Below are 13,728 nucleotides of genomic sequence, written 5' to 3'. Positions count from 1 at the left end.
ACCGATTACCAGGCTGAGTAGCTCAGATGGTAGACTGCCGGACTTCCAAACACAAGTTGGCATGTATGACACCACTACAACTTGCAACTTGATCTCATCGATTTACAATGCAATGTGCTGTTGCGGGACAAGTTCTTCACAGCAACACCCTTGAAAGAATTCTATGAGAAAATTTCTGATCATGAATTTCCTTTACTTCACCGAAAACCACCAAACTTACTTGTATGTTCAGTTCAATCTTCCAATGTAATAGATTATTTTCGGTATTAAAACTAAATAAACCAAGTCTGCAAGTAGGCATTTCGGATGAATATTTCGAGATTTTTTAAGCTTATCTGCAACACGTTCATATGCGTCAGATTTTAAGACAATTGTTTACTCACGAAAACCAGACTGTCTGCCACAAATCGGGTCTTCTTTTGACAAACACTGTTGTGCAATCTTCTTAAAACTTCCCAATAAAAGGTTTCCACATTGTTCACTTAAACTTGCCATCATAAAAAACGAAACAAGAACAAAACAGCGCTAGCATAAACAATCACTGCAGATGAACAGAACAAGTGAGGTCGACAAAACAGGCGGCACTGAACTGGCCATGAGTTGCGTTATAAACGCCTAGCAGCAGAAATCATTACTACACCCGCTTACTACACACGGTGATGTCATTCCGGTTATTTTTGGGTACCCCTCGTATATCCCTTGGCTAATTATTCTCATTCCTAATTCCTCTTCCTATAAACTTCTATTTTCCCCAAACTGTCCTCCTGAATTTCAACTTTACTTTCATGTTAAGAAATTTTTACTTCAAAAATCTCCATTCAAGCATATCCTGAAGATACCAGTTAGTCAAGCAGCTTGTGTTCTCACTGCCAAGTCTTCCCAGCCAAAAGTTTGCAACTTTTTTGTAAAAGTAAACTTGTGCCCTATTTCTTAGGTGGGGCAGCCCTTTTCAGGCACTCTCCGATTGGAAGTGAGCTACATGTACATAACAGCCCTTCTGCCAATCATAAAATCCTTCCAGGCAGGTATAGGAAGTGTACGTAGGACAAACAACTGGCTGTGAATGGTGTTCCTGTTACCTGACAATTGCTCGGGCTGAATGTTCTCACCTCACATCTAGTTTAAGTTCTAAGGAATACAGAAAGAGAAAATAAACTGGTGTTTTAAAAAACTGTGCCAGCACATGTTTTCTAATCCAATAAATAGAAATTTGATCATTAAATGTCAGCCTTGTCAATACTTAGAGTTGTGCAATTAATCGTTTTTTATCACCTAATACACCGTATTTGTGTGTTTCGAGGCCTACTGTCCTCTTCCTCAGCGGTTTTTCCTCTCACTACCAATTATCACTCAGACCTTTCAACCTAATATTACACATCAAACACCCAAGTCCTAAACATCTCTTAACTCACTGGCATACTTTGCCGCCTGGCAGGCTGCAAGTACTTCAAGCCTTCTGTCCAGAGATGGCATGACATGCAGTATACCATCTGTAAGTTGAGAATCTGCTCTCTCTCTTGAGGTTGGATGAACATCATAGATTGCATCATGCAACAGGCAATTACTCTCCAAGTAGGGTAATTACCCGCTTGATAAACAGCAGAAATTGCAGGCCCTAGCAAATCTTGTATTACAAGGAATAAAATCAAACGTATATTAAGGGATAGTCAAAGTGAATTGGGCAGTGACGTAGTTTTAGAAAATTAATCAATTCTATTTACTAGCAGTGAAAATTATAGCAGCATAACAAAAGTTTCACATGAGAGTGATGACGCGTTTGAAAGTGACGGTGATAATGAAGTCCATCCTGCCTACAAAAAGACAAAGGAAGATGGCCGGGAATGGAATAAAACAGGTGATAAAACATCCAAATATAATTTTATATGAAATTCTGGGATAACCCATCATAAACAGCACTCTCCTTCCAGATTTCTCCCCACTACACATTCCTCAACATGTGATTCACAAGTCTACGGGATGAGATAGCTACTGAAAGAAACAGTTTTGCCAATCAGTTATTCACAGAAAAAATCCCAACTTACACTGTACGAGTTCACTGGGAACATTCCACAAGGCGTATAACCCTAAACCATGAGGTGACTGTGTTGAAAACAAGAAAAGTGTAATGAGATACGACTGTGAAAGTATTTGGTGGCTTTGCATTTCCCTGAGTGTTATAGATTGTTTCAGACCATTAAAAAATACACAAATTGTTCTTCTGGGTGCTGCACTTCATCACATCAAACAAGGGTATGACTAAAATTCAGTATGTTGCGGATTACATGTGTAAATCTCAGTAGCGTAGAACTGTATCTTGCACAAAAAATGGTATACATGTGCATGCTCAGTACATTAAAATTAGTATGTAAATAAGTTAATATAAATCTAACATGTGTCATAATAATTAAAATAAAATATTTCCTAAATATCATAAGAACACAAACGACCACTATTTTTTTACAACTCTCCCTTGAAATTTACATTCTTAACCTGCTTGTCAACTGAACACCGATATCAGGATGACAATCCTTTTCCTCTGTTTGCCAGATGGACGAGGATTATTTTGATCCCAAATCTGAAACCTAATCAAGAATATTAACATCACTCACCTAAACGCGGGATTATGGAAGGAAAATTTCAATACACTTAATGTCATAGTTACTCTGTCAGTTATACTATTAAACTTTTTAGTGCTTTCCCTTGACCTTCGTTGGTTGTCAATCGAATCAAAACAAACCTAGACCTGTTCCCTTGAAATGGCGCGCATAGTGAAAAGAGAGTGGGTAGAGAGGAAATTTGTATTTATTGGATTAGAGATTGTAGTCGATACGGACCATTATAAAAATAAACCACAATCATTAAGTTAATAAACTCTGCCCATGTTTTATCAGCACATCCTTGCGACCCTTCCAGGAAGAGGTTGTCTAGTCAATAGTCTCTCCCTCTCTAGGTCAATGGCTCCACTTCATTCTCATCACTTGCCATGAGAAACTGACTAGCATAGTCGAAGTCTGACCTCTCCAGGCCTATAACACTTCATTCTCATCTCTTCCAGTGAGAGCTTGCCTACCCTACAACACAGTCTGACCTCTCTAAGTCAATAGCTTCACCAATAAATAATAATAATAATAATAATAATAATAATAATAATAATAATAATAATCATAATAATAATAATAATAATTTATTGCCTTTACGTTCCACTAACAGCTTTTAAGGCTTAGGGAGAAGCCGAGGTGCCAGAATTTAGTCCCAGAAAGTTCTTTACGTGCCAGTAATAATCTACAAACACGAGGCTGACATATTTGAGCACCTTCAAATACCATAAGCAAGGATTCAACTTGCCAAGTTGGGATCAGAAGGCCAGCGCTCTATCGTCTCAGCCACTCAGCCCAGGAATGGAAAGTTTCTACTATGCACCAGAACAAACTTTGGGAAGTTCAACCAGCACCATATAATGTTAGGTGCCTGAAAACTGAAAGGGAAGATAGATCATGCGGCAACAGACAACGCAATATGTTGAAGAAACTAACTTAATTCAATGAAATGTGAATAGCAATAATAGACTTAGTTGCATGAATTTGAACATAAATAAACTAAAACTAAATTATTCACCCTCACGAATGAGTAATTTTATATTTGTTGAGACCTGACCCCCACAAAATAAAGTTAATATAATCGTACGGTTAAAGAAAGGTGAACTAGTCTCATATTTAGCATCAGAATTCGGTGTGGGTGTGACAACAGTGCGGAACCTAATGAAGAATAAAGACAAAGCGTTGCAGTTTGCGGCGAGTTCTGACAGTTTGCATGGATTTGCTAAAAGAAAAACAATGAAAGCATCATCTTTAAAAGAACTGGATAATGCGTTATTCATGTAGTTTCAGCAAAAGAGAGGCGAAGGTGTACCTATTAGTGGTCCTATGATAACAAGGCAGGCACAAATATTTCCCGAAAATATGGGGCTCTCAGGGTCCTCACCAGCGTCCAAGGGTTGGCTACAGAGATTTAAGGACAGACATGGCATTCGAGAATTAAACATCGAAGGCCAGAGAGATACAATTACGTTCCAAGTCAAGTGTACCATGCCGATGAAATTGGACTTTATTGGAAGAGCTTATCTAGTAAAACACTAGCAGCTGCTGAAGAGAAATCAGCTCCTATCTAGTAAAGAGTGCGTTACAATCTTGTGCTGTGCGAATGCTAGTAGCGACCATAAATTAAAATTAGCTGTTATTGGTAAAGCAAAAAATCCACGTTCTTTCAAAGGAACAATAAAATATTTCCGAGTAGATTATCGTCTGCATGGGTGACGTGCAATATTTCCAGGACTAGGTTCCATAATAAGTTCGTTCCAGGGGTTCGAGATTTCTTGGCGTGTACAGGCTTGCCATTAAAGGCCGTCCTTTTTCTTGATAATGTACCCTCTCACCCTGTTGATACAGAGTTGAAATCAGAGGACGGAAACATCTTTGTTTCCTATTTCCCACCTAATGTAACTTCATTAATTCAGCTGATGGACCAAGGCGTCATCGCAACCTTTAAGGCGCATTATAAGTGTGAATTGCTAGGCCTCTTACTTTCTGAAGAAACATCAATGGTTGAGTTCTGGAAGAAACTCAATCTTAAAGAGGCACTTCATCTTGCCCAGAAATCATGGGATCTACACTAGTGTCCAAAAGTTAAGCACAAGTTATGAGTATGCAGGGCAACAGTAAATAGACCACAAATCGCACGACATATGCACCTACCAACTTTACGTGTTCGCTCTGTATAGGAAAGGAGTGTTTCCTGCTTTGACTAGCGGCGTAACCGCAAGGTAAACACAGCCAGTGCTTGCGCCCCATATTCCTTCAGTCGTGTTTGCCCTGTTATAGTGTGTGGAGTGTAGCCTCGTGGTGAACGTGACAACGTAATGGCATGACGCCATTTGGACCCCGTTTTGCAGCAGCATAGAATACTCAGATGCCTAGAAGCAGGCCAGACACAGACCGAAGTCGCCGTATTCTTGGATGTGTCACAAAGTGTCATTTCCAGGCTTTGGAGACAATTTCGAGACACAGGAGATGTTAGTCGTAGGCCAGTACCAGGTCGACCAAGGGTAACCACCCCACTGCAGGACCGATATCTGGCCTTCACCGCCCGACGAAATCGGAGTGCATCTGCAACTCAATTTTCAGCGGAGCTTGCAGCCGTCTCAGGGGTTGACGTTTCCCGGCAAACTGCGTACCAGAGGCTTGGAACAGCAGGGCTGTTTGCCCGACGTCAAGCGGTGTACATCCTGCTCACTCCAGCACAGAGATGGGCCCGTTTACTGTGGAGCCGTCAACATCAAAACTGGACCATGGATGAATGGAGGCACGTGCTCTTCACAGATGGATTTCGCTTCAGTTTGAAGAGTGATTCCCGTCGCACATTAATCTGGAGAGAAGCGGGTAGCCGATACCACAGGAACATCGTAGAACGGGACCAGTATGGTGGTGATGGTGGTGTCATGGTGTGGGGCGGCCTCATGTTGAATGGCCGTACGGACCTGCACATCTTCGTGGGTGGTCCGAGGAACACTATTAACACTTGGAGATACAGGGATGAGGTACTACTGAGACCACATGTTCGACTCTTTAGAGGTGCGGTTGGCCCACACTTTATCTTAATGGACGATAATGCCCGACCGCACCGCGCTGCTCTGGTGGATGAATTTCTGGCTGGGGAAGACATTCATCGCATGGACTGGCCAGCGAGGTCTGTGGATCTGAATCCTATAGAACATGCCTGGGATGCACTGGGGAGGCAAATTGCAATCCGCCGGCCTCCACCAAGGACCCTCCAAGACCTTTGCATTGCCCTTTCGGAGGAATGGGATCAACTGCCACAAGAGCTCTTGGACTATCTGACAGAGAGCATGCCACATGACTGCGAAGCATGTGTGGCCTTTAGGGATAACCATACACCCTATTAACAGCATATTTTGTTGTGGAAAACATTGCTAAGTTTTGTTAGTTGCTGTCAACGGTATATAGCTATCAGAACATTTCTGACCCTGTTTTTTTTGGACAAGTTGTGCGACATATGATGTGTGATTCAGCTTCCAATTGTTCAGCAATCCGTCTTGACATTCCTATCAGGCGGTATGGCCTTGTTTAGTGATTATGCTTAACTTCTGGACACTAGTGTAGTAACCGCACAGAACATCACTCGATCATGGAGATATTGTATGCTGATGTCGAAGAGCTCGCCGACAATTTTCATGGGTTCACTGATGAAGATGAAAATGAGGGATTGATGATCAAAGATATCCTGAAGACTATTGAAAATAACATTCATTTTAAGTGGATGAAAGTAACAATTGAGGAGTGGCTTCATACTGATGATGTACTGCTTCGGCATCACATTTGAATTGATGACGAAATAGTAAATAAAAGCGTGAACGGGAACTCTGCAGTCAGCTGCGAAGTGACGAGTGAAAGAGAGGGGGATGGGGAAGAAGTGTGCGTCATAAACAATCGTGTACCGCTTCAGACCGAAATGGAGTCGGCTGAAATGTTAATGGAATTCTTCGAGGAAGAAGACGATATGGATTTTTCAGACATTCTTGTAATCAGAAAGCTCAGAATGGACATAAAGAAGAATATAAGTTGTAGGAGAGTGGAAAAAAAAAAAGCAATTTTTTTAAAAAAGCAGCTTAAATGATACCAGGTAAATTATTTATGGTCTGATGGTAATTTAGGTGAATATTTAGTATGTATTGTTGTAGCTTTGACTATATTATGGTTTTAAAGAGGGTATAATGCACTGCATTTTAAGGTTATACTGTATGTACTTTTAAAGTCCATTAAAATTAGTAGTATGGATTATCTGTGTTTCTTCATTAACCGTTTACCACTTCCCGGGCATAAGAACGGATAATCAAGGATTTACTGTACTTCATTCTTCAATCGCCTGTATTCCATTCTGCCCTCTTCATTCTTTTCATTCTTGTACTTTCGCCATTCATCAATCAGGTCTAGTGTCTCCCGAGTTATCCATTGATTGATAGTTGATCTTTCCTTTCTTCCTACATTTCTTCAGCAGCCCTAGAGACCTCATTCTTCACGACTGTCCATTCTTCCTCCATTGTGTTTCCTTCAGCCTTTCCATTCAGTCCTTGTGCAACATGTTCCTGGAAACAATCCCTCTTACTATGTTCTTTCAACTTGTCTAGATCCCATCTCCTTGCTTTCCTTCCTTTCTTCAATTTCTTCAATTTCAGAGGCATTTCATGACCAACAGGTCCACATTTTTTCCTGGGAAAGTCTTGCAATCCAAAACCTGGTTTCTGAATCTCTGCCTAATCATAATGAAGTCTATTTGATTCCTTCCAGTGTCTCCAGGTCTCGATGTATACAGCCGTTGTTTGTGGTGTTTGAACCAAGTGTTAGCACTCACGCGGCGGGCCATGCCCGACAACAAGAATACCCCGCATAGATCCTATGTCAGGCATAACTCTTTTGCCAGGTTACGCGTGCATGAATTACAGGTACAGTAAGCTACTGCCATCCTTCGACGACAATTTGAAGCCATCTATAGCTATAATCTCTTTGAAATCAGGCTTTCTGCGCATTCTTTGAAGACCATATGGGCATGTGCCAGGCTTTGTGGCTAAAATGGTAAATGAGCCTCAGGTATAACCTATTATAACAGAAAGGCTTGCCAATGAGGTGGTGCTTATGTTCAGCCTGACCAAGGAACAGAAATTTCCTTTTCAACACTCCCTCTACACACACACACACACACACGCGCGCACGCGCGCGCACACGCACAGAGTTTCAGCACGCTTGGCACACTGAGGACAGCCCGCCCCCTTTTCTTTTTTTTTTGCATCTGTAATAACGTAAGTGAAGCCTACAGAACAATGATAGACTTTTATATTTACGGATGAAAGTAGTTCGTTACTGATCTACGAAAGCAGCTTTTGTAAGGTTAGGTTATGAAGTGAATTGCTGAAAAAAAGTTTTGGTATAGAAAAAAAGTATTAGTCAGCATAAAACAAAATCAAATCAATTATCTAAGATCTGCATTTAAGACTTGCCCAGGTGGCAGATTCCTTATCAACTGTTTACTTAGTCTTTTCTTAAATGCTCTCAAAGAAATTGGAAATTTATTGAACATTTTCCTTGATAAATTATTCCAATCCCTTACTCCTCATCCTATAAAAACCAATATCGTCCTCTTGAATTCCAACTTTATCTTCATATGTGACGCACTCCAGAAAACCATGCCTATAGTCGAAAAATCTCAATTTGTGGTTTATTATATATCTTGATATTAGGTAAATTTGCAAACATTCTCATGAGAACCAGAAGCTTCTAGCTTAAAAACTGATCATGTTGTGTAAATTTGAAGTTGTAAGACAGAATTTATTGAATTTTGAGAAAATCAATTGGAAAATGGGGTATAGTACTCCGTTAATATATGTTATTAAGAATTTAAGAAAATCTGACCATCAAACTGGATAAAGGAACATAAACTTTGTGTATTGCAATCATTTTAGTAAATATTTAAGAGTTTTATTCTCTGGAAATTACAAATTACACACCACACCCATGGAGCCAAGCTCTGCATTTTGGAGATAAGTGGGTTTGAACCCCACTGTTGGCTTTCCTGAGAGTAGTTTTCTGTGGTGTCATCATTTGCACTTCCAGGCATATGTCAGAACAGTTCCTATTTTTAGGCCACAACCAATTCCTTCTCCCTCCTCACACAATTTCATTCACAATCATTCATTTCATCATTAGCTTCTCAACTGAGGTTGGCGCCAGGCAGGGCATCTGGCCGTAAAAAATATGCTGTACAAATCCATCTCACTTCATCTCCGACCCAGAATCAGGAAACCGGACTAAGGGGTAAACATGCATGTATACATACATACATACATACAAACAAAATTAAGCTTATTAACATATGACTCACATCACCTTGAATCTAATGCAAGATTAATTTAGGTACTGTATAGTCCCTAATTTAACGTTTATATCTATAAAATTACAGCTAACATGGCAATATGATGGGAACATTAAGAAAAGGCAACAAAATATATATACAGCCTCATACTTATAATCAGCAGGAGGTTTGAAGTCTGGATTAAGGCTCAACATCTGTTGAATCAGATGGTGCCTTTCTTCTTCTAGTCTCTTTCTTGTTCGATATTCCCTGGTGTTCAACCGTTTACCATCGCTGCTATAGATTGGTTCAGGTGAAGGGGATCTATAATATAAAATAAAGAATATTATTTACACATATAGTAATAAGTCATGTGTACAGCAAGGTACATCTGCCAGTGTGTTCTAGTACTTTATATAGCCAAGCATAAAGGTATTAGTTTTGAAATTTCTATCACACTTGTATTAACAAGTAAACTCATATAATTTGTACATTAATTGAAAGCAAATGCTTTCAACTTTTAATATTTCCAAGGACCTAGTTCACCAGGACTCGAAATATATCCTTGCACAGTTCATTTTCGAAAGTTTTTAATATCTTTCAATTTCACATCAGCAAGGATTTCCTCTATTTATTATTACAAGTAATATCTCAAAACTAAATCCAGAGGGAGTTGGATAAATTAGATCTATGTAACATTAAAGGTAGTTACACCACCAGCACCACATGCTATAACCTGAGTTTTCTCCTCAGGTTCAAACCTATGAAAGTTAACTGATCAACACCCAGTGATATTCTTAGTTTTGTATACACCATTAAAGTGACATATCTAAAATGATAAAAGCTCTGTATAGTAATTGTAAAATGAAAGTAAGAACTCTAGCAGTGGATTCCTGTCATCACTTTTATTTATAAGTACTACGGATGAAATACCGTACAATAAGAGATAAAATAATGATTATACAAAAAACAGAGCATGGTTAAGTATTGGTGTTGTACTGATGGAGGACAATGACAAACAAATACAAGACCAAATAAATTTGTAGGGTGAAAGAACTGAATATTCAGAAATGAAAATTGGTATAAAGAAATGTAAGGCAGTTTTATTGTAGTAACACGAAAGGAGAGGAAAATAACATGTAGCCATTGGAAACAGTACAGAATTTTAAACGCTTAGGATACAAGACATAAGAAGACTGTAGCATAAGCATGAATTTTTAGGCATACATACAGTACCATCTGACGTAATGGATGCCACTGCATAATGGATGGACTGGAATTTCCCCTTCCATTTTAGGAAAAACATTTCCTTGGTTAACTCTTATACGCTCAGCGAGCCGATCTATTGCTCTGTGTTTGAATGGCTGTATTAGTACTATAACGGACTCCCAGATGCCAGGAAAAGGCAGCAATAGTAGCTTTTGGATTTAGTTTACACTTTTCTTGAGAGATACTCTAAGCTCATCCGTTTGAAACAAACGAAATTATCAAACCGTACATGTTTACCGCATGGCAAGTTGAAGTGTGCTGTTTGCGAGTACAGTCCTGTTTACGCTTCAAAATACATGTTTTCCTTCATTATATTGTTTCCATTTTAATAGTAGTTTACCGTTTGTTATATTTTGTTTATATTCAAGATTTATCGGTGTTCTGAAGTGAAGTTTAGTTTAACATTTCGTGTTATTAGATTATCGTGCTGCGAGTAGGCCTAATTTTTTTAAATGGCTGGGCCAAGTTCTAGGCTAAATAATTCCAAAGTCTTGAATTATTTAGATGCTTTAGACGATGACAGTGACTTTATAGCCGAGAGTGATTCAAATTTTATAGATAGTGATGATAGTGCTCAAGAAACAACCCCAACAAATGCTCACAGTATATCTGACAGTGATGATGATATGGATGATGAAGATTACAGAGAGATTCTGTCACCTGAAAGTCCTCTCCCTTTTCCATTTCAATATCATGAATTATCTGGACCCAAACACATGCCACCTCCTGAGTCTCTTCCAATAGCCTACTTCCTTTTGTTTTTCACAGATTTTATTCTATCACTTATGGTGACAGAATCTAATCAATATGCCCAGCAATTCATCACGAGTAAGAGAGATAATGTTCCCGCCTCTCTAAAGAATTGGGTCAGGATCACACTGTCTGAAATGAAAGGATTTATTGCATGTCTTCTTAATATGGGTATCAACAGAAAACCAACCATAGCATCTTACTGGTCTACATAGCCTTCTCAGTTCAACCCATGGTTCCCTAAAATGTTTACTAAACATACGTTCTCCCACTTCCTGCAGTTCTTTCATCTTGTAAACAATGAGGGATTGCCAGGGCCAAACTGTGCAAACTATCAACCATTAGTGGATCATGCCGACAGTGTATTTAGGCACTACTATATACCACATCAGGAGATTAGCATTGATGAGTCTCTTGTAGGAACAAAAAATTAAATCAGCCTTCTCCAATACCTGCCCAACAAACACTACCACCGCTGGGGGATCAAATTTTGGATTTTTGTGTGATCCTGTTTCCAATTACTGTCTGGGTTTCTTTACCTACAGGGGTGCCAGATCTCAAGAAGACAGAGACAATATTATAAAAAAAGGTTTGGGATACACTGTTGTAAAAAAGCTCCTAGTGATGGATGGTTACCTCAACAAGGGTTACCATGTCTTTGTTGACAACTATTTCATGTCTATACAACTCGTGCGCCATCTCTACCTTCTTGGTACATATATAACAGGAACTGTTAAGAGAAATAGGAAATATTTGCCTCAGAATTTTAAAAATAAATTTTCTGTTGGACAGAAACAGTATTTTAGATCAGGTCGAATGTTAGCATGTGCATTCCGAGAAAAGAAGTCCCAGAAGAACCCAGTCTTTCTCCTATCTAGCCGTGCAATAGCCCAAGAACAGGAAATTCCAGCAACCCACAACAGTGCCAACAGCAATTCTAAACCAGCATTAATAACATCCTATAATAAATCCATGGGTGGGATCGACACCTTGGACATGATGTTATACAGTTACCTTGATGAGAGGCGGACTGTACGGTACTGGAAGAAGGTGGCTTTCAATATCATTGCTAGAATGGTACTGACAGCTACGTTCTTTATAAGGAAAACAATAAGGGATCAGGTAAAATGAAATCTAGACTGTACTATACAGTATCAATAATTGAGAGCCTAGGGGATGAGAGGATTACCATAAAATTAAGTGCCATCCATGATCAAAGAGAACCGAAGGGGGTGAGGAAGCTTCCTGAGAAGGAGTCCAATTATGTTGTATGCAGCACTAAGGAAAAGAGGAAGAGGGCCAGAACAGTATGCACTAGGTGTAACAAAGGTCTGCATGGAGAGTGTTTTCCAAAACACAAATGCCGACACCGAAAGTTACGTGTACAGTTCTTTATGTCAGGTGCTATAAATAATGACTAAATAAGAATACAAAAAAAAAAAACAACAATTATATCATGTCACAGAGGATTAATTGCTCTTATTTTCAGAATGGCTGATCAAAAATATCACTAAAGAACAATTACTTTTTTAGTAATTGAAAACCTATTTTTATTTTTTGTAATATATATTCTAATTTTCAAATTATTTTGGAGTCCTTGAAGTTGCCTTGCGTAGTTCAAAAATGTTGAGTTAGGAATGAATGAAATTGCATTAAAACTTGAAGTCCTGCCGATATCCACCGTTAATGGGTGTTAAAATGATGTCTATTTTAAATTAAAATATTGGACACAGCGTCGTATAATGGTGTGAATTTACGGTGTCCTAGGAATTATAATACTATCTTGCGTAGTTCAATTGGATTTGTACAAGAATAAATGAAGCTGCGTTAAAACTTGGAGTCCTGCCATTATCTTTGGTTGATAGATGTATTATGCAGGCAGGTTGAAAATAGGTTAAAATGGTCTATAAAAAGGAAATGAAATAAAAATTAACAAAAGGCTCCGACATGAACAATTGAGAATACAACAAGGACACTGTGAATTCATATCATCACAAGACGTTGTATTTAATTAGACATTACTATATTGTGTTTTTAATTTGTACTTGACAAAATGGGATTTTAATTCTATGTTTGTACTATCCAAAATTTTTAAGTGTCACATTGTCATACTCATTGTTTTGAATTTTTAATGGGGGCCCCCGTATTTTAGTCAGGTCTTATTGTATACTGAATTTTAATCCACTAGCCGAGGAAGAGAATGCATAATATTCTCAAAACATGTACTAGATATTAAGGTGAAAGGTAAATAAATGAATAGTATTGACTAGGCGGACTATCTTCCAACATATTTACTGTTACTAAGTCAATACGAATCCAATCCCGACCATCATGGTCAAGATTATTAATAATTAAAAAAAACAATGAGTATACGAATGGCACAAATATGGCATTCATACTACACAGTGTGTAAAAAGACTATTGAATGGAGCCACAAATGGTATTTCTTTGAAAAGTATCACAACGTACAGACTAAGAAGCAACCTAGGGAGTACATGTTCCAAGATTGAGGTTGATATCTTGAATACATTTCGAGTTACAGTAGTTTGAGTGCAGCAGTGTAATTTCTTCCTTGCAGGCTTGAACTATCTGGTCTGCATGGGGTAGCAGCCTCCGTTCGGCGCCCATGGTCGATGTGTTAATGTTTTTGCTGCTTCCAATGCTCTTAGTTGAATCACTTAAAACTACGATTTCTCAACTTACTCAATATACATAGCATTATTTGAAATAAGGTTGGTACTGCTTCACCTCAAAATATGACCTACTTATCATATAGTGTACGTTAGGTAG

The 13,728-nt window shown here is 38.7% G+C and overlaps 1 protein-coding gene and 1 pseudogene across 1 annotated transcript in view; one reads left to right on the top strand and one right to left on the bottom strand.

Moving 5' to 3' along the window:
• Positions 1-13,728, bottom strand: part of LOC136857827 (splicing factor 1) — a 201,762-nt gene that overhangs the window by 47,780 nt on the left and 140,254 nt on the right. Inside the window, exon 4 of the mRNA XM_067136790.2 lies at positions 9,091-9,243. Coding sequence (XP_066992891.1) covers positions 9,091-9,243 — 153 coding nt within the window. The remainder of the gene's footprint in view (positions 1-9,090; positions 9,244-13,728) is intronic.
• Positions 9,253-13,347, top strand: LOC136858813 (piggyBac transposable element-derived protein 4-like; annotated as a pseudogene).

The sequence above is a fragment of the Anabrus simplex genome, chromosome 1 (genome assembly GCF_040414725.1).
Source record: "Anabrus simplex isolate iqAnaSimp1 chromosome 1, ASM4041472v1, whole genome shotgun sequence".
NCBI classification, from domain to species: Eukaryota; Metazoa; Arthropoda; class Insecta; order Orthoptera; family Tettigoniidae; genus Anabrus; species Anabrus simplex.
The sequence above is the reverse complement of the archived record's forward strand: the minus strand, read 5'-3'. Positions and strand labels throughout refer to the sequence as shown.